This window comes from Plecotus auritus (assembly GCF_963455305.1).
Source record: "Plecotus auritus genome assembly, chromosome: 1".
Taxonomy (NCBI): Eukaryota; Metazoa; Chordata; class Mammalia; order Chiroptera; family Vespertilionidae; genus Plecotus; species Plecotus auritus.
The window spans coordinates 46,867,721-46,893,600 of record NC_137770.1 but is presented as its reverse complement, the minus strand read 5'-3'; the positions used below and the strand labels follow the sequence as shown (position 1 = coordinate 46,893,600).

Sequence of the window (25,880 nt, the reverse complement as noted above, 5' to 3'; positions counted from 1 at the left end):
ATGCCCATGAAGTCCTTAGTCCTTCTAGTTGCGCTGTTGACATGGCCTTCGTTCGTGCCGGCGTATCCGAGTGAGTGACTGGCCTGAGGTTGCAACCACCCAGGGATACTGCTAGGGGAACCTCCGGGGTCAGGACCCACCGGAATTCCGGCTCTTCTTTCCTTGGTCCCACATTCCTCCCAAACTTCACTGTCCAGGGTTCTGGCCTCCAAGGCTGAGGTGTGTCCCTCCTCCTCCCCTTCCTGCACGCTGCGAGGCAGTCACCCAGGCAGTGGGTCCCAGACTTGACCCAGGATGCACCGGCTGGGCACATGGGGCACACGGACCTCCTTACCCCATCGGAGACTGTCCTTGATGTTAACGCGGCCCCCTTCTACCGGAGAGTCGCTGCGTGTGCGATAAAGCAGGGTGCTCAAACTGCAGCCAGGCCAAGGAAGCCTGTTTTTGTAGGGCTGGCTAGCTAAGGGTGGTTTTTACATTTTTAAGTGTGAATATGAAATGTTATCTTTAGTGAAATGTGAAAAGTATGAAATTCCAATTTCATTGTTCATAAATAAAGTTTTATTGGAACATAGCCACACTCATTCCTTTCTGTATTGTCCATGGCTGCTTTCCCTTGTTACAACATCCGAGTTAGGTAGTTGCCACAGTGATAGTATGGCCTGCAAAGCCTAACATATTTACAGAAAAAAGTTTAACCCCTGTGGTAAAACATGGAGAACATGTGGATTGTGGGCAGCGGCCTGGGACACTTAACTGACCCGTGTGCACCCCTGCAGAGCATGCTCAGGAGTATAGCATTAAAAACCTTCGTTAAGAAGAATTATAACTTATGACCTACCCACCCCCCCCCCCAGTAGCTGAAAATTAGTAAGGTGGTTACCTTCAGGTATTTAAATAGTGAAGTCCAGTGTCTGATAGCTGATATTCCAGATATGATTTGCTGCTTGTCCATCTAGTCTAACTATAATTCATTATAGCATTTTGGAATGTTGGGGTTTGTTTTAACCAAATAAAATTTAATATGGAGGTGTAAAGTACTAAAGTGCTTGCTAGTTATGCAGGCCTACATTTCATGAATAGTAGTGGCAAAAGTTCAGGATTAGGTGTCTTAGATAAGTTAGTCCATTAAATACTAGCACTTATGATTTTTAGTTGTTTTAAACAAAAATATTTGAAAAAAGTTCTTTGCCATAAATAAACAGAACATACTGAAAATGATAATTACCTTTTCTTGATATCTGATGGTCATTATTACTAATATAAGTTACTGCATTTTGGTAGTTGTAGATCTTTAGGTCACAACTAACATATATGGGGAGTTTAGATGACATAGAAACATATTGTACATTCTGGGACTGCTAAAATGTTAAAGGGACATCTTTAAGAAGAAAGAAACATTAATATATAAATAATAAAATGGCAATAAATACTACCTATCAATAATCACTTTAAATGTAAATGGATTAAATGCTCCAATCAAGACAGGGTAGCTGAATGGATAAGAAAACAAGACCCATATATAGGTATTAAAAAAAAATGTAGGCACACACTTTGAATAATTACAAAGGCAGTGTTTATTAAAATACTGTACATTTCATCTTCAAAATTGAGCTATCAGTTGTTACAGTGCATATATATATATATTTTGGACACCCTGTATATGCTGTCTATAAGACAAAAAAAAATCAAAAAAGATACAGCAGCCTTAATGACACATTAGGCCAGATAGATTTAATTGATATTTTTAGAGCATTATACCCAAAGCAGAAGAATATACATTCTTTTCAAGTATACATGGAACTTTTTTTAGATAGACCACATTAGGCCACAAAACAAATTTCAATAAATTTAAGAAGATTGAAATCATATCAAGCATTTTCTCTGACCACAATAGTATGAAACTAGAAATCAAGTACAAGAAAAAAAAAACTGGAAAGCCCACAAAAAAATGAAAGCTAAATAGCATGTTACCAAACAATATATGGGTTGCCTTTTCCTGTGGGAGCCGCTGGGTAGAGAGGAATGTGGCCATCCCCTCTCCCTACCATGGCATGTGCTCATCCACTGATATCTGTGTACTCCAAAAAGAGGGAAACATCTGGCAAAAATCTCATTTTGCCTGCTATATTCAAGGCTCCCATTCAACCAGATATTGTGAACTTTGTTCACGCCAACTTGTGCAAAAGCAATAGTCAGCCCTATGCTGTCAGTGAATTGGCAGGTCACCAAACCAATGCCGAGTCCTGGGGTACTGGCAGAGCTGTAGCTCAAATTCCCAGAGTCATAGGTGGTGGAACTCATCGTTCTGGCCAGGGTGCTTTTGGAAATATGTGTCATGGGGGCCGCATGTTTGCACCAACCAAAGCCTGGCACCATTGGCACCGCAGAGTAAACACAACACAGAAATGATAGGCCATCTGCTCTGCCCTAGCTGTCTCAGCCTTACCAGCACTGGTCATGTGTAAAGGTCACCATATTGAGGAAGTTCCTGAACTTCCTTTGGTGGTTGAAAATAAAGTTGAAGGCTACAAGAAAACCAAGGAGGCTGTTTTGCTTCTTAAGAAACTTAAGGCCACCCTAGCGGGCTTAGCTCAGTAGATAGAGCGTCGGCTTGCGGAGTGAAGGGCCCTAGATTCGATTCCAGTCAAGGGCACATGCCTGGGTTGTGGGCTCGATCTCCAATAGGGGGTGTGCAACGAGACAGCCAATCAATGAGTCTCTCTCATCACTGATGTTTCTATTTCTCCCTCTCCCTTCCTCTCTAAAATCAGTAAAAATGTATTTTTTAAAAAATTAAAAGAAATTTAAGGCCTGGAATGATATAAAAAAGGTCTATGCCTCTCAGTAAATGAGAGCTGGCAAGGGCAAAATGAGAAACCATCATCGTATCCAGCACAGGGGACCTTGTGTCATCTATAATGAGGACAACGGTATCATCAAAGCCTTCAGAAACATTCCTGGAATTACTCTGCTTAATGTAGGCAAACTGAACATTTTGAAGCTTGCTCCTGGAGGGCATGTGAGCCGTTTCTGCATTTGGACTGAAAGTGCTTTCCACAAGTTAGATGGACTGTATGGCACTTGGTATAAAGCTGCCTCCCTCAAAAGTAACTACAGCCTTCCCATGCACAAGATGCGCGATTCAGACCTTAGCAGAATCTTGAAAAGTCCAGAGATCTAAAGAGCCCTCTGAGCACCATGCAAGAGGATTCACTGTAGTGTCCTGAAGAAGAATCCACTGAAAAACCTGAGAATCATGTTGAAGCTAAACCCATATTCAAAACCATGCACCAGAACACCATTCTTTGCCAGGCCAAGAACCACAAGCTTTGGGTGGATAAAGCAGCAGCAGTGCTAGAAGCCAAATCAGGTGAGAAGGGGGTTCCAGGCAAGAAGCCTGTGGTAGGGAAGAAAGGAAAGAAGGCTGTTGGCCTTAAGAAGCAGAAGAAGCCTTTGGTGGGGAAAAAGGCTGCAGCTACCAAGAAACCAGCAGCCGAGAAGAAGCCCGCAGAAAAGAACCCACCGCAGAAGAAAAGAAGCCTGTGGCATAAACTTAAATTTGTTTATTCCATAATGGTCAAATCATTTTGGATAGCTAATTTTGAATAAAAATATAATCAAAGGCAAAAAACAACAACAAAACAATATATGGGTTAACAATGAGATCAAGGAAGAAGTGAACAGATACCTTGTGACAAATAAAAATGAAACACCACTACCTAAAACCTATGAGACACAGCAAAAGCAATCCTAAGAGTGAAATTCATAGCAATACAGGCCTACCTCAAGAAATAAGAGAAATCTCAATCTAACCTTACACTTAAAGGATCTAGAAAAAGGACAACAAACAAATTACAAAGTGAGTACAAGGAAGGTCAGAGTAGAAATAAACAAAATAGAGTCTAAAAAATATATATCAAAGATCAATGAAACCAAAGAGCTGGTTCTTTGATAAGATAAACAAGGTTAATAAGCCTTTAATCAGACTCATGAAGAAAAAGACTGGAAGGACTCAAATAAATAAAATCGGAAATAAAAGGGGAGAAGTAACAACTGACACCACAGGAAAAAAAGGGGGGGGTAGTAAAATACTCATGTACATGCTACAATATAAATGACCTTAAAAATATACTAAGTAAAAGAAGCCAGTTACAAAAGAACACATATTGTATGATTTCATTTATATGTAATATATAGAGTAGGCAAATCCGTAGAGATAAAAATAGATTAGTGGTTACCTAGATTGAGGGATAGAGACAACTAGGAATGGATTTATTTTGGGGGTGATGAAACTATTTTAAACTTAGATTGTGCTGATAGCTGCACAACTGTGAATATACTAAAAATCATCGAATTGTAGACTTTAAAATATGTACTTGATAAATTATGAAGGTATATTAATATTGCTTAAGATTATAATTTACTTAAAATTATGTTAATTATTTTAAGTAAATTAAAAGTAATTATGTTACTTTAGACATTGATAAAATCCAATATAATAAAATTAATAGAACTTAAACTTATGTGATCTAAATTTATACTAGGCCATTTAGTAAGGGCCAACTAGAAGAACGTGGGGGTTTTCTGAAAATTGGAACTGTTTAACTACAATGTTTATGATGTTCTTTTAGATAAACTTTAGATTTCGAAACTTAGAAAAATATGGCTAAAGTTGTATCTTTTATTATTATAAAAACTGCATGTATTCCCCAAAATAAGAGAATTTTTTATTACCCAGTTTTATCCCTTAATAAATATTGGAATATTACCCACAAACCCCAACCGCCCCCCTCCCCGAAAAAAAGCCAAAACAAAACAGATTTATTTTATTTATTAATCCTCACCTGAGGATATTTTTTCTATTGATTTTTTTAGAGAGTGGAAGAGAGGGAAGGAGAGAGGGAGAGAGAGAGAGAGAGAGGAACATTGATGTGAGAGAGACACATTGATTGATTGCTTCCTGCACATACTTCTACCAGGGCCAGGATAGAGCTTACACATTTTTTTTAACCTGTTCCTTAATATAAATTACTGGAGGCACAATTAATTTACATACTTGCAAGCTTTTGGTTCATTCATTAAATCATTCATTTAATAAACGCTTTTAAATACACACACACACACACACACACACACACACACACACATATATATATTATTGATTTCAGAGAGGAAGGGAGAGAGAGGTAGAAACATCAATGATGAGAGAGAATCATTGATTGGCTGCCTCCTGCACACCCCCTACTGGGGATTGAGCCTGAAACTCAGTGACTTACTGGTTCATAGGTCAATGCTCAACCACTGAGCCATACTGGCCAGAGAAAGACTAATGAAGGATCTCTACATCTTAAGGGAAGTAAGGAAGTTACTTCCTTTACTAAGGAAGTAAACTATGCACATGACAATTATAGATTTTATTGTTTAAAAAATATTGTCTACTTGACTGGCAAAATGAAAATTGTTTTTAACTTGTATTTCTTTCATGAACAGTGAATTTTAGTAAGTTTTCATGCTAATTGGCTTTTGTGTTATTCCTTATATCCTCTTCCTTCTTTAATTGGGCATTTTATGAGAAGGAAGTACATATTTTGAATGTATTGTTTGTTGAAATTTTATATTTCATTGCTCATTTTAAAATATGATTTTATTAATTTCTGTCACTTCTCTGTGAAGTTAGTTTATTCTTTTGTAAGTCATTGTCAGTTCCTACCAATACTTTGTAGTAAGAAAACATTAAATTTGGATCAGCTATTTTTAATATTTCCAAATACATAATCTTAATATAGGGGGGTCCCAAAAATGTATACACCTATTAAAGGTATGCATTTTAGTCCAGTTGTCAGGAGAGCAACCTTTGGTATATTTTAACAAACTTATTTTATTTATCTACACTAACAAAAGAGAAACATGCAAATTGACTGTACCTCGCCCTAACCAGTTTGGCTCAGTGGATAGAGTGTCAGCCTGTGGACTCAAGGGTCCCAGGTTCCATTCCGGTCAAGGGCATGTACCTTAGTTGCAGGCACATATCCAGTAGGGAGTGTGCAGGAGGCAGCTGATCAATGTTTCTCTCTCATCAATGTTTCTAACTCTCTATCCCTCTCCTTTCCTCTCTGTAAAAAATCAATAAAATATATATTTTAAAAAAAATTGACTGTACCTCCACTACGCCCACAAGCCACGCCCACAAGGCATTCAGGAGCGAGTATGCAAATTAACCCAACCAAGATGGCGGCAGCCACTGAGCTGGAGCAAGCAGGAGGCTTGGATTGCCCTTGCGATGGAGTAAGCCAAGCTTCCCGCCCACCCTGGCCTGCCCTGGCTTCCGTTCAAGGCTACAAAGTTTCAATTATAGAAGATAAATAAATCTCAGATACTTGCTTCCAGCCGGCCCTGGCCTCTGCTCAAGGAGGCGCTGAAAAAAAAAAGAAAGAAAAAAAGGAGAGGCTGAGAGCTTGGGTTGCCAGGGGGTGATCAGGCCAGGATGGGACAGCAGTTGTGGGTGATCAGGCTGGTGTGGGGCGGGGCTGTTGGGGGTAAGCAGACCAGCAGGGGGGCCAGTTGGGAGTGAGCAGGCCGTCAGTGGGGGTCAGTTGGAGGTGATCAGGACAGCGGGGTGGGGGGAGGGCGGGCAGTTTGGAGTGAGTAGGCCAGCAGGGGGGCAGTTGGAGGCGAGCAGACCAGAGGGGGGGGGGCAGTTGGGGGTGAGCAGGCTGGCATGGGGGGCAGTTGGGGGTGATCAGGCTGGCGGGGGGGGCATTTGGGGGTGAGCAGGCTGACAGCGGGGGGGAGGCATTTGGGGGCGAGCAGGCCAGCAGGCAGAGTGGTTAGGGACAATCAGGCAGGCAGGCAGGCAGGTGAGTGGCTGGAGCCAGCAATCCCAGATTGTGAGAGGGATGTCCAACTGCTGGTTTAGGCCCAATCCGTGTAAACCGGCAGTAGGACATCCTTTGAGGGGTCCCAGATTGGAGAGGGTGCAGGCTGGGCTGAGGAACACCCCCCCCCCATGCATGAATTTCGTGCACTGGGCCACTAGTTTACTATATTTTAATATTTACATTTTATTAATATTAAACAAAATATTTAGACTTTAATATTTATTATCTATCTATATATAAAAAGCCAGTGACCGGAACGACTGGAACAACAGGTTGCTATGATGCTCACTGCAGCCAGCACACCAACTGATTGGGAAGTGGGGCCACTGGCCAACCTCCTGCGACCCCTCCCCCCTGGCTGGCCTACCCCTGATCGGACTCTCCCACCCCGATCAAGGGCAGGGTGGCCGGCCAACCACCATGACCCCTCCCTCAGGCCACTGGCCCCTGATTGGCCTCCCATCCTATTTGGGGGTGGGTCCAGCTGGCCCACCGCCCACAGCCCCTCCCCATGGCTGGCCCCACCCCTGATCAGCCCCCACCACCCTGATTGAACTGAGGCCCCTCCCCCCAGCCAGCTCTGCCCCCAATCAGCCCCCCACCAGACTAATTGGGGGTGGGGCTGGCCAGCCAACCTCGCATGGCCCCTCCCCGGCTGCTGATCCCTGATCAGCCCCCCTCTACCCCATTTGGGGACGGGGCCAGCTGGCCCACCACCCACAGCCCCTCCCCATGGCCAGCCCCACCCCTGATCAGCCCCCACCACCCTGATTGACCTGAGGCCCCTCCCCCCAGCCAGCTCTGCCCCCAGTCAGCTCCCCCCAGACTAATTGGGGGTGGGGCTGGCCAGCAATCTCCCCTGACTGCTGATCCCTGATCAGCCCCCTACCCCATTTGGGGGCGGGGCCAGCTGACCCACTGCCCACAGCCCCTCCCAATGGCTGGCCCCACCCCCAATAGGCCCCCCACCCCAATCGGGGGTGGGTCCCACCGGCCAATTGCTCTCGGCCCCTCCACCCAGCCGGCCTGGCCCTGATCAGGCCCCAATCAGGGTGGGCCAGCCAGCCAACCTCCCGCCATCTCCTCCTCTCATCAGGCTTGGTCCTAATCTGTCCCGACTGGGGATGGGCTGGCTGAACCCCACCCATGCACGAATTCATGCACTGGGCCTCTATTATTTTAATATTTAATTATATTTTGACATTTAAAATATAGTTGTATTCTTCCAAGACAATTAAAAAAAATTTTTTTATTGATTTCAGAGAGGAAGGGAGAGGGAGAGAGAAATAGAAATATCATTGATGAGAGAGAATAATTGATTGGCTGCCCTGACTGGGAATTGAACCATGACCTTCTAGTCTATATATAGAAAAAGCCAGCGACTAGAACACTGTAATGACCGGAGTGACCAGTTGCTATGACACCCACTGCGGCCAGTGAACCGGCCTGATCCGAGAGTGGGGCCAGCTGACCAACCTCCTGCAGACCCTCCCCCTAGCTGGCCCCGCCCCTGATCACCCCCCACTCCAATAGAGGGTGGGGCTGATCGGCCAACCTCCTGCAGCCTCTCCCCCTGGCTGGCCCCACCCAAGATTGGCCCCCCACCCCGATCAGGGCCAGGGCCAGCTGGCCAACTGCCTGCGGCCCTTTCCCCCCCAGATGGCCCTGCCCCCAATGGACCCCCACCACCCTGATTGGCCCCTCCACTCCACTTAGGGGCAGGGCCAGCCAACCTACTACCCATAGTTCCTCCCCATGGCTGGCCCCACCTCCAGTATGCCCCTCCACCCCGATTGGGATGGGCCAGCCGGCCAACCTCCCACCATCTCCTCCTCCTGACAGGCCCAGTCCCAATCTGCCCCGATGGGGGCAGGGCTGGCCAGACCCCACCCATGCACAAATTCATGCACTGGGCCTCTAGTTTATAGGTCAGGGGTCCTCAAACTTTTTAAACAGGGCCAGTTCACTGTCCCTCAGATCATTGGAGGGCCGGACTATAGTTTAAAAAAAAACTATGAACAAATTCCTATTCACACTGCACATATCTTATTTTGAAGTAAAAAAAAAAAAAAAACAGGAACAAACACAATATTTAAAATGAAGAACAAGTAAAGTTAAATCAACAAAGTTACCAGTATTTCAGTGGGAACTATGGGCCTGCTTTTGGCTAATGAGATGGTTAATGTCCAGTTCCATATTTGTCACTGCTAGTCGTAACAAGTGATGCAAGTGTGCATCAGTTAGTCTAGATCTGGTTGGAGATTTCAGATGTTTCATTCTGGAAAAAGTCTGTTCACAGACATAAGTGCTGCCAAAGATGGTTGCCATTTTGAATGCATGGTTCCTGAGATTAGGATATCTCAGAGGGGAGAGATGCATAGAAATTAGGAAGGCTGCTTGACTTGAATGCGTCTTTCAGAGAGTCACAATTCTGCAGTTCAGCCAGTTTCATTTGGTAAATTGTATCCACATTTTCAATGTCAATAGAAAATGGGTTACGGAAAAGCTGTATGTCCTGTTCATGGAGATGAAGCTCTTTAAATCTAAATTGGAGCCCTAACTGCTTTGGCTCAGTGGATAGAGCATCGGCCTGCGGACTGAAGGGTCCCAGGTTCGATTCCAGTCAAGGGCATGTACCTGGGTTGCGGGCACATCCCCAGTAGGGGGTGTGCAGGAGGCAGTTGACCCATGTTTCTCTCTCATCGATGTTTCTAACTCTCTCTCCCTCTCCCTTCTGCTCTGTAAAAAATCAATAAATCTAAATTGGAACTCCTTTTGCAACTTTTCCAGTGAATCCACACATGTTTTGTTGGGAATGCAACCAATGGTTTTTCCGCTAACAGATTTTGAGTTGTGGGGAGATAGCAGAAATTTTCCTCCTTCACTTGTTTGATGAGGAGGCCTAATTTTACTTCAAATGCTTTCACATGTGATTGCATATCACAGATGAGCTTCCCCTTTCCTTGAAGTTGCACATTGAAACTGTTGAGTAGCTCTGTTACATCTGTCAGAAAGGCAAGGTGCCATTTCCATTCTGCATCATTGAGCTCTGGTACTTCTTTGTTTTTTGAAAGCAGAAAAGCTGTAATCTGTGGAAGTAAGTCATAGAAATGTTTCAAAACTCTCCCTCAACTCAGCCAACGGACTTCTGTGTGGTACAGAACATCTTCATAGGCAACATTTAGCTCAAACAGAAATTCCTGAAATTGTCTGTGGTTTAGTGCATTAGCTCTAATGAAGTTAACACAAGATACCACAATTTTCATAACAGAGTCCCACTTCAGTGATTTACTACACAGCGCTTGTTGGTGGATGAGGCAGTGTATGGCTATTGGATGAGAATGGTTATGTTTGTCCATCTCTTGGTTAATGCGAGCAATTACTCCTTTCTTAGACCCCACCATGCTAGGAGCACCATCAGTTGTCACACTGGCTAGTTTAGCCCAGTCCAGCTCCAAACCATTCACAGTTTGGCAAACCTTTTCATAGATATCCTCTCCTGTAGTTGTTCCTTTGATGCTTTGCAGTGCAGCAAGCTCTTCTGTGACTTCGAAATAGTCATTCGTCCCACGAATAAAAATAGAAGTTGTGCAGAATCACGAACATCATTACTTTCGTCGAGTGCCAAGGAAAAATAGGAAAGTTTTTTTGCTAAGTTTTGTAAATGCTGATGCAAATTGTCTCCCATTTCTTCAATCCTTCGTGTAATTGTAGGTCCTGAAAGACTCACTGTACTAAATAAATCGGCCTTCTCTGGACACATCTCTTTGGCAACAGAAAGAAGGTATTCTTTAACAAATTCTTCCTCCACGAATGGTCTGCCAGTGCACACTATTAGCTTGGCAACTTGAAAACTTGCTCGCAGTGATGAAATATTTAGCTGCTTCTGCTTCACAAAAGTATTTTGCTGAGTTGTCAATGTATTTTTCAGTTTTAATATTTTATCTTTTCTCACTTCTCCGACCAAACAATCATATTTATCTTTATGTTGAGTTTGATAGTGTCGACGCAAATTGTATTCTTTGAACACAGACACTATATTGTGGCATATCAAACACACAGCTCTTTCCTTGTACTGCATGAAAAAGTAATCATAAGTCCACTGTTCTTTGAATATCCTACACTCCGAGTCAATTTTTCTCTTTCTTGATATCATTGTTTCCTAGGGATTCCAAATTGCTATTAGTAAAATACCAATATATATACACAGCTACAAAAACAATATACCAGCAATAACTTTGCCCACACAGAGACATATAGACTGCACTGCCCATCAGTGCAGTCTGATCAGTGCCTATCAATGCAGTCTGATCAGTGTCCATCAATGCAGCCTTGCCAGTCCACATCATTTCAGCCTCACCAGTGCCCATATTGGTGGAACTCTGCTTTTACCTCAGGCTCACACTGGTGCGGTGCGGGAACCAGCATGATTACAGAGCCGGTTCCTCAACCACCTTTCCAGTTCACACTACCCTGTGGGAACCGCACTGCGATCTGTGAACTCGCACAGGAATCTGATCGCATGGGTGAGAAGACCCATGCAATCAGATTCCACTGCAGGAAAAAAGAAGGCACGTATGCCTTTTTTCTTCCAAATCTAATGCGAGTTCAGCCATACAAGCATATGGCTGAACTCGCACTGCTCAGAGATCGCAACAGTGTGAACCGGGGCTTACACAGCACACAACATACAACATCATACACAAATGAATAGCAATCAAAATATAAATGCACTTACTGTCAATTAAATTGGGTTTCCTACTCCTCGGCTGTCTGCAGAGCCGGATTAAGTTCCCATGGGGCCCTAGGCAGATTACCAGTTTGGGGCCCCCATGCGATAACACTGAGCACTGACCATTTGCGATAACACTGACCGCTGACAATTTGCATTAATACTGAGCGCTGACCATTTGCATTAACACTGAGCACTTACAATTATCATTATCACTGAGCACTGACTATTTGCATTACCTCTGAGCGCTGACAATTTGCGTTATCACTGTGATGCAACCCCCCCCTAGAAACCACCCCCAACCAACTAACCAACTTTAAAAAAAAAAGGCTCTCCTAACTTAAAAAAAGGCTCCCCTAACTTCAAAAAAAAAAAAGGCGCCCCATCTGCAAAAAAATAAGACCTCCTAACTTCAGAAAAAAAGGCCCCCCCTTAACCGCAAAAAAGGGCCCTACTAACTGCAAAATAAAAAAAAATAGACCTCCTAACTTCAAAAAAAAAAAAATCCTAACTTGTTCTTACCTCGGTCCTCAGGCAGCAGCAGGCTCTGTCTGCACAGGCTAGCTCGTGACTCATCCGATCACACCCGAGACTGAGAGAGAGAAGGAGGGGAGTCGGAGAGTGCGGTGCACATTCCACACATGTGCACTGCAGGCCTGGGATGAGTCGGCTGCTAAGTAGGACAGGCAGTGGCGGCAAAAACACCCGGCGGGCCGGATAAATGTCCTCGGCGGGCCGCATGTGGCCCGTGGGCCGTAGTTTGAGGACCCCTGCATAGGTTGACACTCAACCACTGAGCCACATGGGCTAAGCCTTCCCATACAGTTTTATCATCATACTTCTCTTTTGCCAGCATCCTTGTGTCACCTTTTTATGGCAACATTGTGTAGTTACTTATATGTACCTGCTCTGAAGCAAGACAACATATTTTTGAATTCCATTCTTACTACTTTCAAGTTGAATATAATTTTAGGCAAATTATTTGTTCTTTCTAAATACCCTCCTTTTTCTCTTTATAAAGGTACATTTAAAGCCCTTAATATAGTGCCTGGCACATAGTAATTGCTCAGTCAGTCAGAACTGTTATGGTCCTTCAATCAGTATTTTCTAATTTCCCCTTCAGATTTCATGCCACTTTGTTTCTACAATTGTTTGATCATTTTGTTTACTTTCCTACTATTTGTCATGTGCATAATTCTTCATGTTCTATTTCAAGAAGAGAAGTGTTGATAGCCTCAAGCTCAGCTATAACTTCCATATCTGTGATTCTTGCTAACCTCAAGCCTGCTTAGCAGGTAGCCATCCTGCTAACTAGATGCATAGGAAAGCAGCGTTGTGGTTTTTCAAGGTGGAAGAGATTCTTATTTAGCCATATTCTGAGACATTGCTATGTTTGGTTGGATCACTAACTGGTAAAATAGAAGGGATATAATGAAGAACACAAGGGCAGACAACAAATATCCCAAGTTTAATAACACAACTTCTAGCAGAGAAGTCTGGTCTTTGTAAGAATTTGAAGTTTGTTCATCCTTCTAAGTACCTTCTAAAAAATGGGATAAAGCAGGTTTTCAGTGGCCAGAGCCATTTGGAGGGATATTTGAGGCTTGACTATATTTTATTACCTTGCCTGCAAAGATTTTTATAAAGAACAGGTTGATTTGCAAGAGCATTTCTGGTTAGTAGAACTGACAAGGTCTACATCAAACATATAGATATTTTAGGGGACAAAAGTAGGAGGTGGGAAGTGGTGGGGAGGGGATGGATTTAACAACAGAACAATGTGGAGACAAAGGGTACATGAAGAAGGGAGGAAAAACAAAGTAGGAGGTAGAGTCCTCGGTTGATAGGCAGCATGAATAGGCTTTTTAGTGTTGCCTTTGTAACAGTATAAAGGGAAAATGAGTATTTCAGGTGGTTTTTTCTTTTAAGAAATCAACTAGCAGTAAGTATCTCCTTTTTCAGTCCTTTGACAATCTAATTCATCTAATAGTAGCCTGGGTATCCTATTTACTACTATGAGAAGAGACAAGTTAAATGATTAAACATTGAAAGGGAGGGAGGAGCAGGGGAAGAGAGAAAACATCAACAGGGCTGGGATTGGACCTGCCATACATGCTCTTGACGGAATGGAACCTAGGACCCTTCAGTATGCGGGCTGATGCTCCAACCACTGATCCAAACCAGCCAAGGCTGGAAATGTCTTCTTAAAAGCATTTAAGCTTTTTAAAAAATATATATTTTATTGATTTTTTAAAAAAAAATATGAAACGCTTCACAAATTTGCGTGTCATCCTTGCGCAGGGGCCATGCTAATCTTCTCTGTATCATTCCAATTTTAGTATATGTGCTGCCGAAGCGAGCACTATTTTATTGATTTTTTACAGAGAGGAAGGGAGAGGAATAGAGAGTTAGAAACATCGATGAGAGAGAAACATCAATCAGCTGCCTCCTGCACACCTTCTACTGGGGATGTGCCTGCAACCAAGGTACATGCCCTTGACCAGAATTGAACCCAGGACCCTCAGTCCACAGGCCGATGCTCTATCCACTGAGCCAAACGGGTTAGGACAAAAGCATTTAAGCTTTTGTTGCTTGCAGACTTTAGATTTGCTTATGAATAGTTGCTCAGAATAGATTTTTTCCAAAATTGATTTAAAAAAATTATTTTGGAAAAATTTTAATATATCCACAAATAGAAAGAATGGCATAATAAATCTCCATACATCTATAACCAGCTTCAACTAATATTAACCCATAATTAATCTTGTTTCATTTATATCTCCACCCCATCACCTCCCCAACTTCTCAGCCTTGGATTATTTAGAAGGAAATTCCAGACATCATATAATTTTATAAGTAAATACTTCAACATGTAGAACTAAAATATAAGTACACAACAATGTGAATTTCATACCTAAAAAGATAATTATCCTTTAATATTATAAAATATCTGGTTAGTGTTGAAATTTTCCCTCTCTTCCAGTTTGATTGCATTGGGATTCAAATAAGATTCATACATGTAATTTATTAATGTCCATTAATTTCCTCCTCCCCCCGACCCCAGGCATGAAACAGCTCTGGCCACCGACACAGACATCAAGCTAGAATGAACTAAGGACTGTACATCTGCTTTGCCCCTGATTGATATAAGAGCAACACCACCAATCAGGTGTTTCCTTGCCCATTGCCAGGGGTCATTAAATTCCCTTTTAACCTATAGTTCTTCATCTTTATTTTACCCCTGGTAATGTAATTGAAGAAATTGGATCATATACCCTGTAGTTTGCTGCAGTCTAAATTTTGCTGATTACATATCCATGGTGTAGTTTATGTTTTCCTTTGTTGTCCCATGTATTTCCTATATATTGTTAGTTAGATCTAGAGGTCCTGTTAGATTCAAATTTGACCTTTTTTGCAAGACTGCTACATTGAAGGTTTTGTGTTCTTTCATGAGGATGCATATCTAATTTTGTATCTTTTTGTGATATCATTAATATTGATAATCATTGAAAATGATCATATTCTATTTATAAATGGCTTCTTCATTTATTATTTGGAATAATTTATAAATTGAAACTTTGTTTCATCTTGAGCTATATTTCAATATGTAATTCGGTCTATTTCTGTATTTTCTGTTCTGTTCCATTCATCTATTCATATGCAGTGCTAAACTATTTTTATAATAGAGGCTTTATACTGTATTTTAATACCTAATAAGGGGTAGCTCCTGTTTTTCTGGCTATTCTTACTCATTTGTTCTTCAAATGAACTTCATAATCCATTTTTTTTTGTCTTTAGAAAATAACTAGTGATATTAGGAGCATATTAAATGTATGGCCCTAGCTGGTTTGGCTCAGTGGATGGAGCGACAACCTGCGGATTGCGGACTCAATCCTCAGTAGGCGGCATGCAGGAGACAGCCGATCAATGATTCTCTCTCATGGATGTTTCTGTCTCTCTCTCCTCTCCCTTCCTCTCTGAAAAAAAAAAAAAAAAAAAAGAAAAAAGAATTAACAGAGAATATGACATCTAAGCATCTTTAGGATATTGAATCTTTTTGTCTGAATACATGGTATATTTTTCTATTTATAGAAGTTTGCATTATGCCTTTGATTTTATTATATTCTTGTGCCCGTTTTATGAGGTTGTTATAACAAATTATCAACAGAAATTTATTCTCTTACTAGAGGCCTGAGTCTAAAATCAGTTTCACTGAGCTATAATCAAGTTGTAGGGCAAAGCTGTGCTCCTTCTGGAAGCTCTGAGAGCCAATATTTTCATTGCCTGTTTCAGCTATTGGTGGCTGCCAGCATTCTTTGTCATGTGGTCACACTAATCTCTGCCACCTCCTCCATATTACCACTTCCTTGTCTCTGTGTGTATCATATCTTTCTCCATCTCTCTCTTATAAAAACATTTGTGACTATATTTAGGATAATCCCCTTTTGCAAGACGCTTAATTCAATCATATATGCAAATATTCCGTTTCCATATAAAGTAACATTTACAGGTTCCAGGGATTAGAGCCTGATCTCTGTATGTCTATATTCAGCCTAGAATAATTCCTCATATAGGTTTTGAGCATATCTTTTCAACTTTATTATTAGATTTTTTAAAAATTATTTTTGTTTTCAAAAGAGCATCTTTCCTCTCATTTTATCTTGTAACTGGTTTATATTTGTACTAAAGGCCAGGTACACGAGATTTGTGCCCTCAGGGGGGTCCCTTAGCCCTGCCTGTACCCTCTTGCAGTTCAGGAGTCCTTGGGGGATATCCAACAGTCAGACATCCTTAGTGCTACCGTGGCCCCTGCTGCACTCACCACCGCCATCACTACTGTGCTCGCCAGCCGTGAGCCCGGCTTTTGGCTGAGCGGTGCTTCCCCTGTGGGAGCTCCTGCGTTGAGTTCTGCCCCCTGGTGGTCAGTGCGCATCATAGCGACCAGTTGTTCAGTCGATTTGCATATTAGCCTTTTATTATATAGGATGTTGGTTTTTGTATATTGATTTTCTAACTTGCTACTTTATTACATTCTCTTATTCCTTGTAATAGCTTTTCAGTAGATTCTTTTATGTGGTCTAGATGTATAATTATCCTATACTAGAGGCCTGGTGCACAAAATTTGTGCACTCGGGGCGGGGGAGGTCCCTTAGCCCGGCCTGTGCCCTCTTGCAGTCCAGGAGCCCTTGGGAGATGTCCGACTAACAGCTTAGGTCCGCTTGGGGAGCGGGCCTAAGCTGTTAGTCGGACATCCTTAGCGCTGCTGCAGAGGTGGGAGAGGCTCCTGCCACCGCTGCTACGCTCGCCAGCCGTATCCTGGCTTCTGGCTGAGTGGTGCTCCCCCTGTGGGAGCGCACTGACTACCAGGGGCAGCCCCTGCATTGAGTGTCTGCCCCCTGGTGGTCAATGCGCATCATAGCGACTGGTCATTCCACCATTGGGCTGAAACCAGTTCTCCGACATCCCCCTAGGGGTCCCAGATTGCGAGAGGGCGCAGGCCAGGCTGAGGGCCCCCATTGGTGCACGATTGGGGCCAGGGAGGGACATGGGAGGTTGGCCAGCCAGGGAAGGACCACGGGAGGGCTCCAGGGTATGTTTGGCCCATCTTGCTCAGTCCTGATCGGCTGTACCCCAGCAGCAAGCTAACCTACTGGTTGGAGCATCTGCCACCTGGTGGTCAGTGCATGTCATAGCTACTGGTTGACCAGTCGACTCTCTACCCCCTGGTGGTCAGTGTATGTCATAGCGAGCAGTTGAGCAGCCTTAGCACATCATTAGCATATTATACTTTGATTGGTTGAACGGCCAACTGCACAACCGGACATTTAACATATTAGGCTTTTATTATATCCTATCTAATAAAAGAGTAATATGCAAATTAACCATCACTCCACTACACCCACAAGCCAATCAGGAGCGAATATGCAAATAAACCCAACCAAGATGGCTATGGCCACAGAGAGCAGGAGGGAGGCTTGGGTTTCCCTGGCGATGGAGGAAGCCAAGCTTTCCACCTGCCCTTGCCGGCCTAGGCCTCCACTCAAGGCTACAAAGTTTCAATGATAGAAGATACATAAACCCAAACAGAAATGGCAGCAGCCATGGAGCTGGAAAGAGCAGGAGGCTAGGGTTGCCCCTGGCGATGGAGGAAGCCAAGCTTTCCGCACAACCTGGCAGGCCCAGGCCTCGCTTAAGGCTACAAAGTTTCAATGATAGAAGATACATAAATCCCAGTAGAAATGGCTGCCGCCACGGAGCAAGCAGAAGGCTTGGCTCCACTCCAGGCTACAAAGTTTCAATTGTAGAAGATAAATAAATCCCAGATACCAGGGCCTCCACTTGGGTCGCCAGGGGGCGTGGCCAGCCTGCAAACCACCACAGGCCCCTCGCCCAGGCCACCCCATGCCCCAAGGGAACCCCCACCCTGATCCGGGACACCCTTCAGGGCAAACCAGCTGGCCCCCACCCATGCACCAGGTCTCTATCCCAGCCGTGAGCAAACTACGGCCCGCGGGCCAGATCCGGCCCGTTTGGCTGTTCTATCTGGCCCACGGAGCTGAAAGAGCGGAGGGTTCTCTTGCTCTCCCCTCTGCTCCTTTACTTTGAATTTATATTAGTTCACACAAACACTCCATCCATGCTTTTGTTCCAGCCCTCCGGTCCAGTTTAAGAACCCATTGTGGCCCTTGAGTCAAAAAGTTTGCCCACCCCTGCTCTGTCCTATCTAATAAAAGAGTAATATGCAGATTGACCATCACTCCAACACACAAGATGGCTGCCCCCATGTGGTCAAAGGTCCTGCCCCCATGTGGACACAAGATGGCCACCACAAGATGGCCAGCAGGGGAGGGCAGTTGGGAGGATCAAGCCTGCAGGGGAGGCAGTTAGGGGTGACCCAGCTGGCAGAGGAGGGAAGTTGGGGGTGACTGGGTCTGCAGGGAAGGGCAGTTGGGGGGGACTCAGGCCTGAAGGGGAGAGCAGTTGGGGGGTACTAGGTCTGCAGGGGAGGGCAGTTAGGGGTGACCAGGCCTGCAGGGGAGGGCAGTTAGGGGTGACCAGGCCTGCAGGGGAAGGCAGTTAGGGGCAAACAGGCTGGCAAGGGAGCAGTTAGGCATCAATCAGGCTGGCAGGGGAGTGGTTAGGGGGTGATCAGGCTGGCAGGCAGAAGCAGTTAGGGGCAATCAGGAAGGCAGGCAGGCGAGCAGTTGATAGCCAGCAGTCCTGGATTGTGAGAGGGATGTCCGACTGCCCGTTTAGACAGATTGGAGAGGGTGCAGGCTGGGCTGAGGGACACACACCCCCGTGCACGAATTTCGTGCACCGGGCCTCTAGTAGGATAATAAAAGTGTAATATGCAAATTGACTGAATGGCCGAACCGCAGAATGACCATCCGGACAACCATCCAGACAACCATCTGGGACCACACTATGACACGCACTGGTGCCAGGCCAGCCATGGTGGGTGCAATGTGATTGGTCAGGAGCCTGGCCATCGCCCCATGATTGCCCTGCAGAGGAAGGCCCAGGCTACTGGCTGGCAGGGTGATCAATCAAGGGGTTCCACAATTGTCCCAAAGAGGGAGGCCCAGGCCACCGACGGACAGGCTGTGGTGGGTGAGTGAGGCCTCTCTCTGCGAGGGAAGCCCAGGTCCTGGGTGCTGGCAGCTGTAGGGAAGTCCAGGTCCCAGGTTGCCAGAGGGAAGCCGGTGCCGGCAGCTGGGGGAAGGAAGGCCTACTCTTGCATGAATTTTGTGCATCAGGCCTCTAGTATCTACATATAAAGATAGTTTTGCCTTTCTCTTTTGAATTCTCATGCTTCCATTCCTTTCCCCTATCTAATTACATTGACTAATACCTCCAACACCCTGTTATATAGTAATGGAGATATTAGTATCCTGACCTTGTTCCTGTCTTTAGGGGAAAGCTTCTAGTGTTTTACCAAATAGGATACAAAACATGTTTTTAATGTTCTTTTTAGGGACTTAAGTTTATATTTTAAAATTAGAAGTGTAAGCAGTTACCTTTATAGGGAATATTATTATCTTAAATAGTGCTCTGTAGCTTTTGAAGTATTTTTAAATATTTAATTTATTTGGTTTTGTGAGATAGAAGGGCAAATATAGCATTTTAATTTTATAGTTTGGAGAAATTAAGTAATTGCCTTAGGTCATGATGTTAGAAAGTGGTAGAGCCAGGACTTGCTTTCTTTTTCTGTACTCAAGGCTACATACTTACTTTTCCTTCAGGAAAACTCTAGATTTAGGACAATGCTTTTTATACATATGAGAATATATAAATAAGTTATTTCACTTTTTAAAATGTAACTTTTAGTGGTTATTAAGTGTGTGTGCTTGTGTGTGTGTGGTTTTTTTTTTTTTTTTTGAGAGTAAAGCATCCTATATAATAAAAGCCTAATATGCAAATCAACCAAATGGCAGAATGACTGGTTGGTGGGGGCGGGGCCCGCAAGCGGGCAGCGCCAGGCCAGCCAAGATGGGTGCCGGTGGGCAGAGAGAGGGGATTGCGATTGGGGGGTGGGGAGCGAGTCTGTAGCGACCAGCAGCGGCAGAGGGGCGATCAGGGGACAGGGACAGCCGCTTGCCTGCTGGCGCCATCTCCTGATCAGCCAACTGGTTGCCTCCCACAGAGGGAGGCCACTGGTGGCAGGGGGCTATGGAGAGTGGGGCCTGAGCTGCCCCCTGGTGGTCAGTGCACTCCCACAGGGAAAGCGCTGTTTAGCCACAAGCCGGGCTGGTGGCTGGCAAGCACAGTGGTGGTGGTGGGAGCCTCTCCCGCCTCTGCAGCAGCGCTAAGGATGTCCAGTGGGGAGCGGGCCTAAGCTGTCAGTCGGACATCCCCCGAGGGCTCCCGGACTGCAAGAGGGTGCAGGCTGGACTGAGGGACCCCACCAGGCCTCTAGTTATAGATAAGTCTAAAGTCCTCTTTAATGACCAACTTCAGTCCCATTCCCTCTCCTCAGAGACAACTACCCACATGAGTTTGGTATGTTACCCTTCTGTCCATTTTTTAAAAAATCCATAATTCACAGACAAAATGTATGATACTATGTTAGTGATTAAGGATAATACCAAAATCTACCTTACGTTCTATATCTTCCCCTTTTTCACCCATCATCATCATATGGATCTTGGAGTATGCAAGGCTTTTCTCAGCATGACATAAAATGAGGAATCCACTTTTAGAATCTAGATCTCCAGAAAAGTCTAGTGTCTTCCCACTATCATATTGCCTCATTAAGCTGTTTCATTAAGACTTTTAAAATTTAGAAATATGCTTTCAGTCTTGATTAAACTTCATCTGGTCTTTCTAAGTTGTAACAGAAGAGTTAAGGGAGACAGGTGAAACATGTAAATATAAAGCATTTTTGGACTATTTTGTGCTTGTCAAACAGCTGAATAAAAAGTGCCTCCTTAACAGAAAGTTTGTTACTACTGTGATTCATTTTGCCTGCAGAGGGAGGGTTCAGGTACATGTTATACATTAGAGTTTGGTAAAAAGTGACTTACACCTGGCCGGCATGGCTCAATGGTTGAGCATCGACCTATGTATCAGGAGGTCAGGGTTTGATTCCTGGTTCAGGGCATATGCCTGGGTTGTGGGCTTGACCCCCAGAGTGGGGCATGCAGGAGGCAGTTGATCAATGACTCTCTCTCATCATTGATGTTTCCATCTCTCTTTCCCTCTCCCTTATTCTCTGAAATAAAAAATATTTTTTTAAAAGTGACTTACTTCCTTGAATTAAATCAATTTGTATCCATGATAGTGGCAAAATCTATTCAAAATGACATGCAATACAAAGTTCCAACACTTAAAATTTAAAACTCGTGACCAGGAGTAGGGAAGTTGGGCAGAATATCAGAATATCTTATTCAGAAGTCGTTTTTTGTTTTTCACATTGGAAATTAGAGGCTTCACCATTCAGATGCTGCAAAATACCAGTATAAAACCAGTATATAACTGCCATTTTTAAAAATATATATTTTATATTGATTTTTTACAGAGAGGAAGGGAGAGGGATAGAGAGTTAGAAACATCAATGAGAGTGAAAGAGAAACATCGATCAGCTGCCTCCTGCACACCCCCTACTGGGGATGTGCCTGCAACCAAGGTACATGCCCTTGATCAGAATCGAACCCAGGACTCTTCAGTCTGCAGGCTGATGCTCTATCCACAGAGCCAAACCGGTCAGGGCTATAACTGCCATTTTTGTTGTAAGAATTAAATATTGATGGTTTAGACAGAAATCTGCAAACTTTTCTGTAAAGGGCCAAGTAGTAAGTATTTTCAGCTTCTCAGGCCATGTGGTCTCTGTTGCAACTACTCAACTCTGCTGTTGGAGCCAAAAGCAACTATAGATAATAAAGAAACAAATGGGTAAGACTGGCTGGTTCCAATAAAACTTTATTTACAAAAAAAAAACAGTTGAGTGGAAATGACCCACAGGCTATAGTTAGATCATTTTTGGTTTGAAGGCAGTGGTGTACTGATAAATGTTTAACTGGCTTTTTGGAAAGAAGGGTAAACCCTAATTTACAGCATTTGCCCCATCATGGTTGATTTCAAGCTACCTACTTGACATCATTGAACAGAAAGTTAGAAAGAGATATATAGTAGCACACCATTATATAGCGTTTCGTCATACAGATACCCTAGATGTAAATAACCTCAAGAACATAGATAATAGTAAAATGAAATAAAATAAGAAAGTGATGACTTTGAATATTTATTACTTTTCTTTTCAATACAATTTACTTAAATGCAAATTCAGATAATTTAATTATGAATGATGTCTGTGTGTAATATCTGGCTCACAAAGTTCCTAAAATTTAACAATTGGCTCTGGTGAGTCATTATGAACCTAATTCATCACACCACTGAGTTGGAGGACATAATCACAAATTTTGTTTTAATAAGTTACATACTGAATCATAAGTTATATGGGAGAGTAATAGCAAAAAGATAGAATTGTGTTAATATGCAACTTTTGCACTGATCTTGCTCATTTGCTTTAAATAAGAATCTGAATCAATAATTTTAAGTGAGAGTTGACTGTCAGATATGCTTTATTCCTTGGTTCTTTATTTTGACTTTCAAGGGGTAGCATATGAAGTAAATATGGGTCAGTAGATTTTGTCAGTATATCATATATGATAATAAATGTTACTTATTATTTGATTTTTTCCCCCTTAAGGAATAACTGTAACACCTGATGAAGAAAAAAACTTGAATCATTATGTACAAGTTTTACAGAATCTACTACTAAGTGTTCCCACTAGGGAGCCAGGCCAAGAGAAAATATCAAAGTCTCCAAATAACATTTATTCTATGAGACCAAAGTCTTCAAATAACGTTTATTCCATGAGACCGAAGGTATCACAATTTAAGGAGTTAATTTCACATGACAAAGCTTCAACTGAGAATGATGTTTTAAGTGACCCTATCAGTGATAAAGCTACACCTTTCCCTACTAGAGACTTCCAACCTGAAATGAGGAGGAACAAACATACTAAAAGTACACCATTCTGGTCGATTAAACCAAATAATATTTCTGTTATTTTAAGTTCAAAAGTACCTTATATTGAAAGAGAAGAGCCAGAGCCAGAGCCAGAGCCAGAGCCAGAGCTAGAGTCAGAGGAGTCACAAATTGAGGCACCAATGTTATGGCCAAATGTTACTGAATTACCTCCAAGTCCTTCAAGTAGGAGCACTGACTGGGATACCTCCACAGAACTAGAAGATGTTCCTCAGCTCTCAGGGGAATATGAAATACCAATATATGAAAGTCAGCCACTAATTTTGAGTAATGAAGAAATTTTGGATAAAATATCAGATATTCGTTCGGAAGTACAACATGTACCTCTTGTTGAGAGCCTCAAGCCAGAATATAGAGAGGACATTCGAGCCACTAGAGAGAGCCTAAAACGAAGCCTTGCTTTAGCAGAAGCAGCAGAACACAGATTACAAAAAATGTATAAATCCCAGTTATTACCTGTAGGACGCAGCAGTTTTCCAAGTGATGACATTGAAACTATTATTAACACGCTGTATAATTCTAGATCTAAGTTATCTCAATATTTAGATATTAAATATGTTCCATCGGAGATGAGACAGAAAGCTACTACAGTAATCCGTATATTGAAAAACAGATTATGTGCAAATCAACTAGAAACTCAAAACCTTATTAGGAAGTTATTAAACAATAATATAAAAATTTTAAACCTACTTGATGTTCCATAACAAAGGTGACCTAAGAAAACTGGGCATTCATTAACAGGAGAAATACTAGTGATTCAAAAGTTGTATAAAGTATTTTCTATTGTAGTTCAATGTGCTAACATCTTTACGTGTCATATGTTATGAACATTTTTTCATATGCACTAATATGCCTAAAAATTTAAAATAAAAGTTTGGTTCAGGAGTTTGTAGTTTTCTTTCATTAATTGATTTTTAAAATTATGAAGATCTAATCTTTAAAATATTTAAGCTTTGGTTTTAATTGAATAAACTGGTTAGATTCACCCATTTAATAAGAGTTAAGGACTGTGCAATCTATATATGTAGCTTGTTTTAAATGAGTACATATAAATGTTTAGGGTATATGGTCTTTATTACTCTTTGAGAGAATCTGAGTTTTTTGTCTGACTAGCATAGAAAAGTAGAGCTTGTATCAAAACTACTTTTATTTGGATATATGTGTGCCTCCTTTGAAAAGTGGATGATACATTAAGATATATTTTTTTCTTTGTTGGTAAGTACTTTTGGATTATCAGTGAGGTACTGTAACCAGAATTGGTAGTAAAGTTGTTCTCACTTATTTCCTCCTTTGTTTGTTTATATACTGTACGTGTACATTGAAGCTTTGCAAATCTTTTATTTGGGAGTATGACTAACATCATTAAAGTTAACTGTGTAATATTGTAATTATGGTGCAGGTAATTCTGTTTTATAATTGGACCAGTATTTAAATTTATTTATTTATTCATCAATCCAGTCATTATCCTATCTAATAAAAGAGTACTATGCAAATTAACCATCACTCCACTACACCCACAAGCCACGCCCACCATCCAATCAGGAGAGAGTATGCAAATTAACCCAACGAAGATGGCTGCAGTCACAGAGCAAGCAGGAGGCTTGGGTTTCCCTGGCAATGGAGGAAGCCAAGCTTTCCGCACACCCTGGCAGGCCCAGGCCTCCACTCAAGGCTACAAAGTTTCAATTATAGAAGATAAATAAATCCCAACAAAAATGGCGGCAGCCACAGAGCTGGAGAGAGCAGGAGGCTTGAGTTGCCCCCGGCAAAGGAGGAAGCCAAGCTTTCCGCAGCCCTGGCCTGCCTTGGCCTCCGCTCAATGCTACAAAGTTTCAATTATAGAAGATAAATAAATCCCAGATACCAGGGCCTCCACTTGGGTTGCTGGGGTGCGTGGCCGGCCTCCAAACCACCATAGGCCCCTCGCCCAGGCCACCCCACACCCCAAGGGAACCCCCACCCTGATCCGCGACACCCTTCAGGGCATACCAGTTGGCCCCACCCGTGCACCAGGCCTCTATCCTATCTAATAAAAGAGTAATATGCAAATTGACCATCACTCCAACACACAAGATGGCTGCCCCTATGTGGTCAAAGATCCTGCCCCCATGTGGACACAAGATGGGTACCACAAGATGACCAGCAGGGGAGGGTGGTTGGGAGGGACCAGGCTTGCAAGGGAGGGCAGTTGGGGGTGATCAAGCCTGCAGGGGAGGGCAGTTGGGGGGGACCAGGCCTGCAGAGGAGGGAAGTTGGGGGCGACTGGGCCTGCAGGGAAGAACAGTTGTGGGGGACCCAGGCCTGCAGGGGAGAGCAGTTGGGGGTGGGGACCAGGCCTTCATGGGAGGACAGTTGGGGGGATTAGGCCTGCAGGGGAGGGCAGTTAGGGGTGACCAGGCCTGCAGGGGAGGGCAGTTAAGGGCAATCCAGCTGGCAGGGGAGTGGTTAGGGGGTGATCAGGCTGGCAGGCAGAAGTGGTTAGGGGCAATCAAGAAGGCAGGCAGGTGAGCAGTTGGGAGCCAGCAGTCCTGGATTGTGAGAGGGATGTCCGACTGCCTGTTTAGGCCCAATCCTGGTAGGATCGTGCCTAAATGGGCAGTCAGACATCCCTCGAGGGGTCCCATATTGGAGAGGGTGCAGGCTGGGCTGAGGGACACACACACCCGTGCACGAATTTCGTGCACCGGGCCTCTAGTTAGTTTAATAAAGATAT

At 43.4% G+C, this 25,880-nt stretch overlaps 1 protein-coding gene and 1 pseudogene across 2 annotated transcripts; both read left to right on the top strand.

Moving 5' to 3' along the window:
• SPESP1 (sperm equatorial segment protein 1) lies at positions 1–23,871 on the top strand (the record flags this gene model as incomplete). The annotated part of the gene is made up of 2 exons (XM_080666817.1): positions 1–70; positions 22,826–23,871. 2 exons carry the CDS (start codon positions 1–3, stop codon positions 23,869–23,871), a joined length of 1,116 nt encoding a protein of 371 aa, XP_080522943.1.
• Positions 2,050–3,554, top strand: LOC308247541 (large ribosomal subunit protein uL4-like; annotated as a pseudogene). The gene is made up of 2 exons: positions 2,050–2,574; positions 2,813–3,554. The product of its transcript is annotated as a large ribosomal subunit protein uL4-like (transcript).
• Positions 23,872–25,880: the final 2,009 nt, after the last annotated feature.